Source organism: Phoca vitulina, unplaced genomic scaffold, assembly GCF_004348235.1.
Source record: "Phoca vitulina isolate PV1807 unplaced genomic scaffold, GSC_HSeal_1.0 scaffold56, whole genome shotgun sequence".
In the NCBI taxonomy this organism is placed as follows: Eukaryota; Metazoa; Chordata; class Mammalia; order Carnivora; family Phocidae; genus Phoca; species Phoca vitulina.
In genome coordinates, this window is record NW_022589759.1 from 285,756 (window position 1) to 300,804 (window position 15,049).

Here is a 15,049-nt window from a genome sequence, read left to right on the forward strand (position 1 = left end):
GGCTCGGGCGGCGCCGGCTCCAGCGCGGGCTGCGTTCCGGGCCCCGGGCCGCCTGTCCCGCCCTCGGCCGCCGGCGCCGGCGCCGCCGCTGCCGCCGCCACGGCCACGGCCTCCCGAGCCCGACGCCATGGCCGCTGCGGCCGGGGACGGCGCGGTGAAGCCGCTGCAGTGCGCCATGAAGCTGGCCAACGGAGCCATCGAGCTGGACACCGGCAACCGGCCCCGGGTGAGGCGACACAAAGCGAGGCGGGGGCGGCGGCCCCAGGCGCCCCCCGAGCGGCCGCCTGCCCGGGGGGGAGCGGGGCCGGGGTGGGGGCGCCGTCCGGGACCTCTCCGGCGGCCCCGGGGGCGCGGGGCGCGGGCGTCGGCGTGACCTTGGACAGCTCCCCGCGCTCTGCGGGCCGGTCTCTGTCTGCGAAGCGGGGACCTGGAACCCGGGCTCGTCTGTAGGGGGTTCAAGAAGCAAGCAGTTCCCTGTGTGCTGCGTGTTTTCATGGGAGGACGCTGTAGCTTTAATCGGATTCCCCGAAGGGGCGGAACCCTGCGAGGGTTGACTGAGGCTCGTCCGCGATGCGTCTTTCCAGCACGCGTGTTGGGAGGGAATGCGGGCCGGGTAGCGTGGGCGTTAATCCGGACGGTGGCAGCCGGCTGGACTGCCCACGGACGGGAGAGGCCGCCTGTGCCCAGGAAAAGCCTCCTGCTTCCTCGGTGGGCTGCTCTCCCCAAGTCGGGTTTCTAGGGCCGCAGGTGCCCCACAGGTCAGAAATCCTTTCTGGAACCCATTTTATCCTTACCTCGGAGCCGTAGACCTAAAGGTTAATCTGACAACCGGGATGCGACAAGATGTCATGCGGCGGTTCCAAGTGCCTGGTGCTCTGGCTCGGAACCCTGCAGACCGTCAGGCCCTGGAACGTGGCGATATTCTAGGACTCGAGATTGCGGCGTGCTCAGGGGGTTAGGAGAGGCATTTCCCAGAACCGAAGCCAGAAAGTGATTCTGAGATTTGCAACATCAGTCCCTCAGTAACCTCCCGGGAAAGTTGTGTTTTTTTCAAGCCACTGACGAAAGAGCCCCTGAGTCGCTCAGGAAGGAAACCTGTTGCAAAGTGAACTCGACAGCGACTGTTAGGACTGCTTCTCCTGGCGCACTGGAGAATCTGTTCTTCCTGTGCTGGGAACAGGCAGTGAGCGGAGGATGGGTGCCCAGCTGGGCACTGTTTCTCTTCAAGTCAAGAGCAGAGGGACACTATCTGTGCCGGACATCCCTGAGCACCTGCAGCAACTACCAGCTAACTATCTCGGGCTGCCTGTCTCAAAGTCAAGAGATAAGCAAGCCCCATTTCTGTTTCCCACAAGGGCATGAGGCAGGCGTGATGGAATTGTTTGCCATTACTGGCCTGACCCCTGCCATTTCTCTTCCCTGAGCACAGGAGGCATATACAGAATACCTGAGGAGCATCCACTACATCTCCCAGGTGCTGCTAGAAGAAGTGGAAACCACCAAAGGTACGGCTCTCAGCCTCACCACTCCTCCTGCACTGAACAAATGATGGACAGCTTAGCCCTTGGTGGGTCTCAGGCCTGGGGGTGTCCTGTGTCCTACCCATTAGTCGTTAGCAGAAGGTGAATGGGTGAACACTCAGCATGAGCTGTTGTAGTGTGATGTGGGAGCAGGAAGGGATGGGTACTGTCAGGGGATGGAAATGGGATGGGGCATAACCAGAGACTGGACATCGAACCCCGGCCCAGGAAGGAGTGAGCTGCTGAAAAGTCAGGGGCTGGGGGCAACACTCCCAGCAGAGGGATGTGCAAAGGCCCTGAGGTAAGAGTGGATGCTGGGTATGGGGAAGAGTGGGTGCAGTTGGGGCAGTCATGGCCTTGGGTGGAACTGGGGTCATTGTGGTGTAAGGGGAAGCTTGTAGAGGCTTTGTGGGAGAGAGGCCAGCATGGAAGCAGAGCCTCCAGGAGGCTCCCATAGTGAGGGCAGCAGTGATAGGACCACTTGGAGATGGAAGGAGTGAAGGGCTTGGGGACGTTCTTTAAAGGTAGACCTTGGGGCGCCTGGGTGGCTCAGTCCATTGGGCGTCTGCCTTTGGCTCGGGTCAGGATCCAGGAGTCCCGGGATCGAGTCCCGCATCAGGCTCCCTGCTCAGCGGGGAGTCTGCTTCTCCCTCTGCCCTTCATCCTGCTCGTGTGCTCTCTCTCACACTCTCTCAAATAAATAAATAAAATCTTAAAAAAAAAAAGTAGACATCACAGATTTGCTGGGGGTGGGGGATGAGCCGCTGGTTGGCAGGACAGGGGGTGGAGACAGTGAGCCACTGTTTGGCGGGGCGGGGGGGGAGACAATGAACTGGGGGGAAACTGAGGTGCAGAGGGCTGGTCCAGGGGGTGGCAGGAGCAGACTTGTGTGGGAAGAATAGAGAGCTCCATCATGAGCATGTTGTGCTTGAGGTGCTCAGCACCCTGGTGGATATGGGACCATGGTGGTTAGGGAGGGGTAGGGTCACCAGAATCAGAGCTGCCCCAGAGAGGCAGTGAGTTTAGCAGAGCTCTGGGCACTCCAAGATGGAGGCCTGGGAGGAGGGTACAGCAGTATGGAAGAGACAGACCCTGAGAGGTCGAGGAGCCCTCAGAGAAGGACTCGACATGAGGGTATTAGTGAGGGAGTTTCAGTGGGAGTCAGAGGGCTAAAACAGGATGCAGTGAGAGCCTGGCTGTAATTCGAGCATAGGTGGGTCAGGAACTATGGCTACTGGGGTCCAGCTCCTACAGCCCCTATCTGCTGACGGGAGTGATCCCCAGAGGAGGGAACGCAGAACAGAAGGCCCGGGGATGTGCCAGGGGTGGGGTCAAGCACAGCCAGAGGGCAGGAGAGAGGTGGTAAAGTTGTCTCTGTGAAATGGTCCATGGCCACAACAAGGCCCACCTTGAGGGGCTGTAAGTACAAGGAAAGCACTTGCTGAGAAAAGGCCTGGTTAGGGAGGAAGGGGGCTCTGATGGTCCAGCAGGGATGACAGGTCAGATGCTGGGCTGGCCAAGCTCAGAGCCCGCACAGCAGCAGGAAGCAAACCCCCCGCAGATGGTCAGAAATGATGAGGAGATGAAGTGACCTAGAGGTCAGAGATGAGGAGGGGGGCAGGGTGACCCAGGGTGAAGAGATGAGGAGGGGGATAGGCTAGCATAGGGGTCAGAGATGAGAGGAGGATGGGCTTGTCCTTGTTTTTATCTCAGCAAGAATCTGTTTAGCGATAAAGGTGATGATGACCAGCTTTCTTGTCTCTTGATCCCCAGAAGGTGGAGACCCTGTGGCCCCAGACACCTCAAAGATGCTGAAACTGGCTGAGCAGTGTCTGGAGAGGGCCCAGTCGACAGCTGCCAAGCTTGGTGGGTCTCCAACAGATTTCCCTAGGGCATTCCCCCACAAGTCTGCATCTCTGTGGGACACTGGACTCCATGCTGCCCCTTGCTTATGTACGTCTTGCAGGGAAAATGCACCTGAAGCCAGCCACGCCTGTGGCTGCTCCTGGCCCCTCATCTACCAGCCGACATCGCCGGGTGTACTCGGATGAAGGGGGGAGACTATCTCCGTTTCTGCCGCCCGAGATCTTCCAGAAGCTTCAGGCGGCAGAGTCACAAAGTTCTAAGAAGTAAGAAGGGGCCAAATGGAAGGTGGGCTGAGCCTGGGTTTAAAGTCCAGACAAAGGGAGCTAACCACAATGGTTTTAGTTAAAATGGGTCCGAGAATGGAAACAGCCTCGTGCTTGACAAAAACAAATGCAGATCCCCTTTGGACAGAAGCATGTGCACGAATCGCACACAGTCAGGTATAAGCAAGCACAGAAAGAAACCAGAAACTTCAAGAGTAAGAGCAAGTATTCAGGTGGAATTAGCAGACGTTTCGCTAAACCGCCGTGCTCTCTACATTTACAGAAGTAAAAAGCAAGTTTGAAAATAATGCCAGGGGACAAAAAAACCATAAAATCTGACCCAGCAAATAAAGAACCAAGTAGAAACAAAAATATAATACCAAAATTGTTTTTAAAAACTAACTGAAAACAATAACGACAAATCATATCCTGCAGGGAGAGTCCACACATGCACACAAAAATGAGTGGTCGGTTTTTAACAGAGCAGACACAGTTGTGGAAAGAATGAGTGAATTGGTTAAAGGGTCAATAGACCCCCAGAATGACTCACAGAGGGGAGAGAAAAAAGAAAGTCTGAGAGAAAGATAGAAGATCTAACACAAGATTATTGGAGTTCCAGGAAAAGAAAAGGAAGAAAATGGGAGAGGCATTATTTGAAGAGCTAACAGGACATGAGTTTCTGGAACTGAGAAAAACGGTCAGATACAAGAATCCCCACTAGGACAGAGAAGGCCTGGCTCCTCGTGGCCCTGGTGCTGCCATGCCTCCAGGTCCCCTGCCGCCCAGAGGTCCCAGGCCCTCACTTCTGCATGTGCAGTTTGGGGGCAGGACCAGGCACAAGACCTCCATCCCAGGACAAATTTTCCCTCAGCTGGAGTCCTCACAACTGACCCTCTCCCACCATGAAAGCATGCAGACCTGTGAGGCCAAAAGTCTCAGTGCGGGGTCGGGGGTAGCTTTTGGTGGCCATTTCTACCAAGTAGACACGGTTCTCTGTTTAATGGGTGGCAGACTCATCTAGTTGTTTGGCTCACATGAGTCCTTTAAAAAGTTTCATGTTGTTGCCAAACACGTATAACTGATCTGCAAAAAGTACGATGTCCAGCTTTTCTTGAAAAATCAGAGATCTTAGCAACGGCAGGTCCAGGTCAGCAGGGCAGGGTCTCCAGTCCACCCCAGACCTCCTCCCTCCTTTTCATTTCCTGCCTGCCCCCACCACCACCTGCTCACCTTCCGGTCTCAGGGCACACTCAGGGAGGGTCTTCAGGTCACCAGAGCATTCCAGAACTTCCTGGGGCCTGGACAGCAGCTCGTCACTATTTCCAGGGAGCTGACACCTCTGGAGGAGGCCTCTCTGCAGAATCAGAAGCTGAAGGCTGCCTACGAGGCACGGATGGCCCGTCTGGACCCCAGCCAGGCCATGCAGAAGACATCCCTGGTGAGTGGGTCTCAGGGAGGGTCTGGGTTGGTGGTGGAAGAGGAGTAGGCCTTATCTTCTCCTTCCCCTCCGAGACCCTGTCCCTGCAGCGGCAGATGATGGAGAACCTTGTGATCGCCAAAGCCCGGGAGGAGACAGTATCCTTTCCCTCCATCCCTGGTGTCCCGAGCTGAGCAAGAAGGGGGTGAGGTGGGAAGTGAAGGGCCGGAGCAGGGACAGAATTCGTCCAGCTTCGGAGAGGCGTGACCTTGAGGGACGGCTCCTGCCCTGCCCGCGTCCGCACAGGCCCTCCTGTTCCTCCTAGCACCCACGGGCCCCTCTCCAACCTTCCAGTCGGCTAGGGCTTGCTTCGTTCCCTGAGCGAGCACCAGTCCTCAGGCCTGCTGCCTCCTGTGCCCCGCCTGGCCTGACCATACCCCCGGATGCCTGGGGACTCAGTGCAGGCGGGGCGGGGGTGCCGCCCCACCAGACTCGGCCTTGACTCTGCCGCCCCAGCTGCAGAGGAAGATGGAGGAGCGCCGGCTGCGGCTCCAGGAGGCAGCCAACAGGTGCGTTTCCTCCTGTTGGTCTGGGGACAGCCGAGAGGACTGGTGGGGACTTCCACACCCACCCCCCAGCCCTAAGGTGCCCCACTTCGTCTTTCACCCCAGGAGGTTCTGCAGTCAAGTTGCCCTGAGCCCAGAGGAGCGGGAGCAGCGGGCCCTCTATGCCGCCATCCTCGAGTATGAGCAAGACCACGTGAGTGCCGGGAGCTGCGACTGGGGCTGTCATGGCTTGCTGTTCCCAGGGCCCGTTGGTGTTGGGTCTTCCTATGCCCCAGGGAGGGCACGGACAGTGTGGTGCTGATCTCCTGGGGTGCAGCCTTGGCGAGGGGGCACGCAGGGACCTGGCCATGCTCTCCAAAGAAGTCCCCTGCCTTGCAGGACTGGCCGAAGCACTGGAGGGCCCAGCTCAAGAAGAGCCCAGGGGACCTGTCGCTAGTGACCAGCCTGGTCTCCCACCTGCTCAGGTACCAGGGCCTTCCACCCCCCTACCTCCTGGTTGGCCCTGAAGGCAGGCAGATGAAAGGACCAGAAAGGAAAGGGACAGAGAGGAGATCGGGGGTGGCTGTACGGGGCGCCCACAGGCTCCCTCGGAAGGGCTGGGGTTGCAGACGTCCCACCCAGCCACCCTCGTGGGCTTTTCAGCAGCCGCCTTCTACCTTCTCAGGGGGGTGGGTCAGACTCTATCTGCCACAGTTACTCACAAGGAAACCGCAAGCGTCACTCCTCCGAAATGCGTCCGGTGGGGCCACGTGGTGGGCAGGTGGACGGCGGGTGAGGGCGTGGCCACAGCACCGCACCCCCACACCTCTTCCTGTGCTCGCAGCACTCCCGACCACCCCATCTCGCAGCTCCTGAGGAAGCTCCAGTGTGCGGTGTACCGGGCGCTGTACCCCGTCGTGAGCAGGGCCGCTGTTGGCGCTGCCTCTGCCCCCGGCTGCCGTGCCTTGCCCCCGGACGCCGACGGGCTGCTGGCTCCGGGAAGCCGGCGGCTCCGGCCCTCGCAGAGCCTCTACTGCATGCTCTCCCCTGCGGAGCCCAGCCCGGCCCCGCGGCCCCCAGACGGCACTCAGGCCGGCCCCCCAGACAGAGGGCCAGACAGCAGCCCTGCCAGGCCCCCCTCACCCCTGGCACACAGCTTGACCGGTGTGCAGAGCAAAGACAGCTCCTTTGAAGACCTCGAACACTTCTTGGCTACTTCTGAGGGGTGGGGCCGGGGGTGTGGGAGGCCGCCTGAGCCCCAAACAACGGGGGTGAAGAAGGAGCCGCTGCTGGAGCAGCTGAAGAGCACTGTGAAGGACATACACAACGCCATCGGTGAGGGCCAGCGTGCCCACAGGACGGGGGGCGGGGGGAGCTGCTCCAACTCTGAAGCCTGTGCCCCTCAGAAGGCTTTTCACAGGCCGAGGATGGGCCCTGGGGAGGACAGGCTTTCCTCTGGTTGGCGGCCAGCCACGCTGGATCTGCAGAGCCGTCCCTGTCCGCCCTTCTCTGGGGCAAACTCCGTGTTTAGCAGACAGGAAGGCACCCTGCTCTGAGAGCAGCTGGGACCAGCTGTGGGCCCGAGCTCTCCCCGATCCCGAGTTGTCTGCTCCCTGGGCTGCACTGGGAAGGGTTTGGGGAAGGGTCTGCTGTCAGATCCTCTGCCCGCCAAGTGGTCCTGGCCCGTAGGGTTGGACTCAGGTCATTCTAAAGCAAGGACCCTCAGGTGTGTGCAGCCTGGTGGTGACAATTTTGAGATTTTTTCCATTTTGAGAATAGTGTGTGGATTCCCTAAGGGTCGGCGTCTAGGGTGGCTGGTGACTCCCAAGTCCCTTCCAAGGAGGAAGGCTTTCAGGGTTTCCTAAAAACCAGTGAGGGAGTCTCAACAGGTGGCTTGGAATGCCTTTCAAGGTCACCTGGATGGGTGTCCCATCTCCCTGGGTCTCAGGTCTTGTTTTAAATATGCTTCTAAAGTTCTTCCAGGTTCCCGCAGTTTGGAGTACAAACCCCTTCAGAGAGAGGCTGTCCTTTGCCTTCCTCAGCCTGTCGTCTTAGTTCCTCGGGGGAGCGGGGCATGCTTCTGTGAGCTCCTGGGTGCTCTGCCCCCGGACTCTGTGGACACGGAAGTGGGAAGCTTGAGGGGAGTGGAGGGAGGTTCAGGCAGACTCCCACCCCACCGAGCCGGAACACTGTGGCGCTGTCCACACAGAGGGTGGGAGAGGAGGGGGCGGCTATGGAGCCCACTTGGGCACCCCAGGCTGGCTGGGGATGACCTCCAGGGGCTGCCAGCCTGGGGCTGGAGGGCCCAGCCGTCCCCACAGCGCCATTGTGCCGGCTCTGCTCCCGGCAGACAGGCTGCTCTCGCTGACCCTCCTGGCTTTCGAAGGCCTGAACGTGGCCGCCTCCAAGGACCGGTGTCTGGCCTGCATCGAGGAGCCCTTCTTCTCTCCACTATGGCCCCTGCTGCTGGCACTCTATAGGTACGTTCCCAGTTCCAGTCCCCACGGATGGCCCCCGGGGCACCCTTCCAGCTGGTGCTTCACTCTCAGGCCATCCTCAGATGCCTCACCCACGCCCCTGTGACTCGGGGTGTAGCTAGCTTTACCTAGCCCTGCCTCTGTCCCTGGGGCAGAGCCCCCGGGCAGCTGAACCTGGCCTCTCTCTGCCCCAGGAGTGTGCACCGCCTCCGGGAGGCCGCCCTGAGCAGGAGCATGGAGCTCTACAGGAGTGCACCCCCAGCCACCATAGGCATTCCCAGGAAGCTCCTCCCCCGGGACCCGGAGGCCACGGGAGCTGGTCCCTACCCCTACTGTGCTGCAGCCCAAGAGCTGGGCTTGCTGGTCCTGGAGAGCTGCCCCCAGAAGAAGCTGGAGTGCATCGGTGAGGGGTTGCAGTTTGGGAGGAAAGAAGGGGGAACATGCTCAGATACGGTTCCATCCCACAGGGGACCTGGAGTCTCTGTTTGCCCTGAGCTGTAGACCCTCCTCCCGTCAAGTGGGGGTGTGTCTCACGGGCCATAAGTGGTGTGAGGGCACGATCGGGAGGGAGCTTCTCAGGGTGGGTGCCTGAGAGTTGCTGTGGCCTCTGGGCTGTCCTGGGACCAGCTCCGCTCAGCCCTCTCTTGAAGCCTCACTTCTGTGCCACAGTGCGGGTCCTGCGGGTCATCTGTGCCTGTGCCGAGGATTACTACCAGGCCCAGGAGGCTGCCCCTGAGACCAGACCCCCAGTGGGTGCCGCAGCCATGTGAGTCCCAAAAACACAGACTGGGATGGGCACTGAGCGTGTGGGGGACTGCCTGTAGAGGCCTGGGGGAGAGAGAACCCTCCTGTCCTGCCCCAAGCAGGGGGACTGCAGTTTCTGCCTGGATTCTGGGCCCCTGGGCCCCAGAATCCCGCTGCTACAGTGAGCTTTGCAAGGCTCATCGTCCAGCAGAGTACCCATGTCCACCAGGGGCTTGGGCTCCAGCCCCCGTGAACGATGCATTCCCGCCCCTCTGGGCAGGACTTCTTAGGAGTTAGGGAACACCTGACTAATCTGGTGAAATTTAGGGTTGCTTGTCCCAACAGCACGTGCTTGGTCCCTCAGTTGCACACTTTGGGGGAAAAGCCCCAGCCTCAGTGAAGAGCTTGCTCCCTGTGCTAAGCCCCCACACCTGGGGTTCCTGCATCATCCCTGCCCCCACTATCCTGAGGTGAGGCAGGGGGTCTTCTCTACCTGGATCTCTGATGCCTGGTTCTATCTGATCTGAACCCTGCTGGGGCCAGCAGCCTCTTGCCCTAGCCCCCATTTGGGGCTCCCAGCTCCTCAGCACCTGCAGGGGCTCTTTCTGTTGCCACCCTGCCCCAGGGACCAGTGTTATAATGAAGGCACCTGTCATTTGAACCTGGTGGGTGGGTTTTAGCACCTACTACACCCAAGGGCCTGGAGGTAATGGGCAGGTAGAAGCTAGAGTTGAGCATGAGATCAGCAAGCAAGAGCTCCACCCAAGAAGAAAGAGACAGATGGTTGGTGGTCATACTCAAGCCATAGTTTTTGCTTGATGCCCTTCCCAGAGACCACCAACCCGTGGGCCCCGTGGGCCAGGGTTCTGCGTGCGCTGCAGGGCCTCCGTTGGCACCTTTTTAGCTCCCCTAGATGCCTCTTGTGGGGGATCTCAGGTGCCTGGCTCCGATCCCGGGTGTCAGCAGGCTGCCTGGGACGTGGGCCATCCCCTCCATTATCCTGCTCCCCAGGTGTGGGCAGGCTTGTGGGGCAGCCCCACACGTGCACTGTGGGGGCATCGCCTCGTCCAGCCGTGGGTTCCGCAGCACAGGCTCCCCATTCAGGGATGGCCTTGCTGCCCGTAGGGACTGCCCTGCGTCCACTCCCAACTCCCCCACGCAGGCGGGCAGGAGGGGGCGCAGGGAGAGCAGCTGGTCAGCCCTGGACCACTCCACAGGCCGAGCTGGGGGCTGCAGGGTTTGGGGGATTGAGCAGCCATACTGGACCCCGGAGCCCACCGGCCAGCCGTGCCTCTGCCCAACAGCGGTGCCGACGACCTGCTGCCCATCTTGTCCTTTGTGGTGCTGAGAAGCGGTCTCCCCCAGTTGGTGTCAGAGTGTGCAGCCCTGGAGGAGTTCATCCATGAGGGGTAGGAGCCCCCGGCTGGAGTCAGGCCAGCATGGTGCACTGAGCACGTGCTCCCAGGTCGGGGGTCCACCTGCGCACATGGCCCATGGTCCCCTCTGCCAGTCCCTTCCCACTTCCCCTTGCTCAGCATACTGCTTGGACAGGACCTGGGTGGGGGGCCATCCCTTGAGCAGCATCTGCCTGGGGAGTGGGCTATCCTCTAGCCCAGCCTCCCTGACAGACCCCTGTGGGACCTCAGCATCCAGGTCCTGCCCCATGAGGGCAGACACCCCTTCCAAAGTGCTGGGGGCCTCCTTGCATCCCCTGGAGGTGACAGACGCTGCCTGGGCCCACCTCTCCACAGGTACCTGATTGGAGAGGAGGGTTACTGCCTGACGTCACTCCAGAGTGCCCTGAACTACGTGGAGCTACTGCCCCGGGGGGGCCCTGGGCAAGTAGAGGAGGACAGGACCTGCCGAGGACCGTCCAGGAGTCACCTGCTGGGGGGAGGGGGGCACTGGGCCAGCTGTGGTGGGGCTGCAGCTCTCACGCTTGCCCTAACCTGACATCTGGCCCCAGGGACTTGAGACACCGCTGTTCCTCAGAGGCACCAGCTCCTAGGAAGTAGGCCCGTCTCTTCCTTGTCTCAGCCTGAGAGGCTCTGTGCACGAACACCAGAGCTGTGGACTCCCCTTGGGGCCTGTACACATGTCCTCAGCCCCAGCAACTCAGCGGTAGGGAGGGCGCCTTGGGCCTGGCAGAGGGCAGGTCTGGTTTCTCTCCCTTCCCATCCCTGTGACAGTCAGCTTCCAGCACCAGTGGCTTGTTAGTCAAGAAGAGGGCCTGGCCCCATACCCTGCCTCCCACCCAAGGGCTGGGGCCTAGGTGGTCTGAAACTGTGCTGTTTCCTTACTGGGCATTGGTCACTCCATTCTCCTCTGGAGCCCAGGCACCCCCAGGGCACCCACCCGTGTCTGGGGCCTCTGAGCCACTCCGGCCCTTGGCACGGTACGCATTGGACCCCTGGCCACTTCCCATCCCTGCATGTCCCCTTCTGGGTCAGCGTGAACCCAAGGGTCAGTGCCTGCCTGCAGCCCACGCCCACTCGGACTGTTACGTGCCCCGGGCCGCCGCTGACACAGGCAACAATAAAGAGGTCCCTGATGTCTCACGCCGCCCGGCTCGCGTGCTCGCCATTCCACTGGCCGCGCGGAGGCCTGAGTAGCACAACCCCTCCCCTGCGGACCAGCAAGAGCCAGACTGTCCCCGGGACCACCTCCCAGACCCTCTGGGGCAGGACGTGCTCTGCAGGGCCGAGTGGGTTGGGCAGGACCTGGGACTGGACCTCTTGGCCTGCAGGGTCTCGGGCAGCACCTTCATTCTCCAGGTGGGAAACACACGTGGGTGTCCCGAGCTGTGATCCGTGTCGCCCCTGAAGAGGAGAAAGCAAGCAGCATCTGCCAGGGAAGGAGGGACCCCTGGCAGACCTGAGTCACCCCCGAGGCAGGTGGTTTGGGCCCAGCCGCCCCAGGGGCCAGTTACGGGAGCAGCGTGCAGGTGCGCCGGGGAAAGGCTCTGCGGAGGCGGCAGCAGCAGTTGGTGTTTATTGGGTGCTTTGCAGGTCTGTCTTCGAGGACTTCCATGAGGAACTGAGGCAGGAGCAGGGGAAGCACCTTCACTAGGCTACGTCTCATGATGGCAGAACTGGGTTTGAGCCCAGCTAGCCAACTCAAGAGGCCAACGGGCACCTGCGGTCCAGACCCCACAGTTGGGTGCTGGGCCCAGTGGGCTGGGGCAGGCCAACCCGAATCCCTGGGACAGCTGTTGTCTCTGGAGCTTTTGTGGCCTGTGGTCCTCTGCCTGTCAGTGCTCCCAGAGCAGACAAGCCAGCACCCGCCCAACACCTTGCCTTTGTCTCCGCACCCTTGGCCCCCCTGACATTCTGCTTATGCTCTTGTAAGTGTAGAGTTCTGAGTAACCCAGACCTGGATGAGCACACCAGCCACCATGGAGCCTTGGGAAGAAGAGGTAACATCCCATGGTTCAGTCCTTGGCATTGACGTCTCAAGGATAGGATTTTAAAGGCCGCTGCATAAAGCAGATGGAGGATGAAGATGTGTCTTCAGCTAAGCCTGATAGTGGAAGTACCTGTTGGCTTGGCGCTGGGGACCACACCTCTGGGGATGGGCCCCATACGGGGGGCTGTCTCCTTGGCACCCTCTTCCAGGCGCTGCAGTCGGACAGGCCGAGCCCATGACTCTGAGCCCATGGTTCCTCCATCAAATGGATGAATAATTGACTCTTCCCACTGGAAATCCTGCAGATCAACAAGAAAAAGGCAGCAGTCCCAAAGAGAAAAATAGTAAAGGCTATGAACAGATTGTCTACAGAAGAGGAAGGTTTTTTTGTTTGTAGATGTATTTATTTATTAGAGAGAGAGCATGCATGAGCAGGGAGGGGGCAGAGGGAGAGGGAGAATCTCAAGCAGAGCAGGGAGTCCGACACAAGGCTCAATCTCATAAACCTGAGACCATGATCTGAGCCAAAATCCAGAGTCAGACAGTTAACCAACTGCACCAGCCAGGCACCTCCAGAGGAGAAAGTTTCAAAAAGCTAATTAGCACAAGAAGTGTTCAAAACTTTAAAAATCAAGAAATGCAAATTAACACAGTAACAAGGCAGAATTTCATGTGCACTATACTGGTAAAATCCAAAAGCTAGGCAAAGCTGAGCGTGGTGTGCAGAAGCTGGAAACCATACACGGGGGCGGGGGGAGGGTTGCAGCAGATTCAAGAACTAGCTGCAGTCCTGGGCCAACGCAAATGCCAAATGACCCTCCGACCTTACGACCAGGTCATGAGAGGACATGTACACAGATGGAATCAGGCAATGTGGCATCCATCCCCGGGAGGGTCGAGGCGGAATGTGGTGAATGCACGTGGTCCCACATCGATCGCTGTGTAACCAACCACCCCACCTCACCGGCTTAAACACAACAGCAGCGTTTACTTTGCTCAGGAATCTTCCATGTGGGCAGGGCTCCTTGGGGACAGACCATCTCTGCACCCGCAGCATCAGCGAGGTCAGCTTCCAGGCTGGGTGACCCCATGTCAGGGATTGGAATCATCTGGAGCTTTGTCCACGCGTCTGCAGTGGATGCTTGTCAGCTAGGACCTCAGTCAGGACTCACAACCACATTCTCAGAACCATGTGAGGCCTGCGTTAGTCTCCTCTGGCCACCATAAACAACGCCACAAACTGAGTCAAGTAAACTAGAAATGTACTAAAGTTCTGCAGGCTAGAATCTGAATTCAGGATGCTGATGGCGCTATACTCCCTCGAAGTACTAGAGCAGAATCCTTGCTTGCCTCATCCAGCTTCCTGCTCCTACAATCCTTGGCTGGTAGCTGTAAGCAGAGCCCCAATTTCTGTCTCCATCACCATAGGCCTTCTCCCCTACATGCTGTGCCTAAACCTCTCTTAACAACATCAGTCGTACTGGATTTAGGGCCCATCCTAATTCAGCATGACTTCATCCTAACTTGATTATATCTACAAAGAACGTGTTTCCAAATAAGCTCACATTTCCAGGTTCTAGGTGGACACGGATCTGGGGGGACATTATTCAGCTCAGTGCAAGTTCTCTCCATGTGGCCGCGGGCTCCCCCACAACATGATGGCTAGACTCCAAGAGCAAACAACCCAAGACAACAAGGTGTTTTAATGACTTAACCTGGGAAGCCAAACAATGTCACCTCCATTCTATGGGTGCAAGCAGGTGCAAAGACCTGCCCAGTTTCAAGTGTCATACTGAGAAGAGCCACACGTGCCCTAGATTACAAGCAACGGTTGAGAGCAGTTGCCTGGAGTCACAGCAACAGGACTGAGTGCGGAATCAAAGCAACAGAACCCCATCTACTTCCAGTTGAAGACGCAATCGTGCACGCTCTGGCAGGGTCTGCACCGAGGCTGCGGATTCACCACACTGCAACAGTTGTCTTAGGGTTGGGGGCTATGGCCATGGATGGATGCAATTCAGAGGCCGCGCATCTGAAGACCACGATGAATTCAGTGATGAACTGAAGGGAGTGGTTAAGCTCCACCCTTCCGCACACAGGCCGGAGAAGACCAGAAGTTAACTGTCTCCTCATGGCTGCTGTGGCCCTAGGGCTGGGTTCAGTACATCGTAAGTGAAACGCCTCTATGTTGAGTGGTGGCCAGCAAAATGTCTCAAGGAGATCCCCAGCTTGGTTCCAGTATTTTTCTAAAAGTCCCATTTGAAGTATGTGAAGACGCACCTGCAGGGTACTGCCAGGTGAAGGCTCTTATTAAGAGAAAAATCTTTCCCCAGGCAGGTCCCATCTCAGCAAAGTGGTCTGGAGAGGTGAGGGGCCCAGAAATCAAGGGGCAGAGCCTGCCCAGGGAGGAAGGTCTACAGAAGACCTTCCTCGCATTGAGCCGGGGCCCCAAGGACTAAATCTCGCCCATCCCTCCTCCGCCCAAGTGGCTTTAGCGCCCGGGAAACGAGGCTGGCCTAGTTAGGGAGGGGCCTTCACCCCGCCTCAGGGACCCCCGGATGCTGCTCTCAGGGCCCAGGAAGCTGAGCCCACAGAAAGACGGAGGCCGCCCCACCCACCTGAGGCTGCTGTGTCAACCACGCAGAAACGCACCTCCCTGGGCTCACGGTGAGCTCTGGGCCCGGCCCGGGGCGCACTAGCAGCACCCGCTTCCGCCCCGGCGACCGCTGCCGGGGCCTAGCTCAGAGGGAGGGGCTGCTCGTACGCACCGTTCCTCGTGCGCCCGCCCAGGATCCGCCGCGAGCCGCCCGGC

At 59.2% G+C, this 15,049-nt stretch overlaps 1 protein-coding gene across 2 annotated transcripts; it reads left to right on the forward strand.

Moving 5' to 3' along the window:
* Positions 1-82: 82 nt before the first annotated feature.
* On the forward strand, positions 83-11,388 carry VPS9D1 (VPS9 domain containing 1). 2 transcript variants are annotated; one of them, XM_032389753.1, is made up of 15 exons: positions 83-226; positions 1,430-1,505; positions 3,294-3,386; positions 3,487-3,649; positions 4,976-5,087; positions 5,162-5,224; positions 5,583-5,635; positions 5,738-5,825; positions 6,011-6,096; positions 6,456-6,946; positions 7,962-8,091; positions 8,283-8,491; positions 8,758-8,854; positions 10,137-10,241; positions 10,584-11,388. In XM_032389753.1, the coding sequence occupies exons 1-15, from the start codon at positions 128-130 to the stop codon at positions 10,783-10,785; spliced, it is 2,067 nt and encodes a 688-aa protein (XP_032245644.1). In that variant the 5' UTR covers positions 83-127; the 3' UTR covers positions 10,786-11,388. The 2 variants fall into 2 exon arrangements, with proteins under 2 accessions (XP_032245644.1, XP_032245645.1); XM_032389754.1 differs by lacking the exon at positions 10,584-11,388 and having other exon boundaries at positions 10,050-10,230.
* The last annotated feature ends 3,661 nt before the right edge of the window (positions 11,389-15,049 follow it).

Coding starts and splice junctions, on each gene's coding strand:
- VPS9D1 (XM_032389753.1), top strand. CDS start 128: ATGGCCGCTGCGGCCGGGGACGGCGCGGTGAAGCCGCTGCAGTGCGCC. Junction 227..1,429: donor ACACCGGCAACCGGCCCCGG/GTGAGGCGACAC, acceptor CCCTGAGCACAG/GAGGCATATACAGAATACCT. Junction 5,088..5,161: donor CCATGCAGAAGACATCCCTG/GTGAGTGGGTCT, acceptor TTCCCCTCCGAG/ACCCTGTCCCTGCAGCGGCA.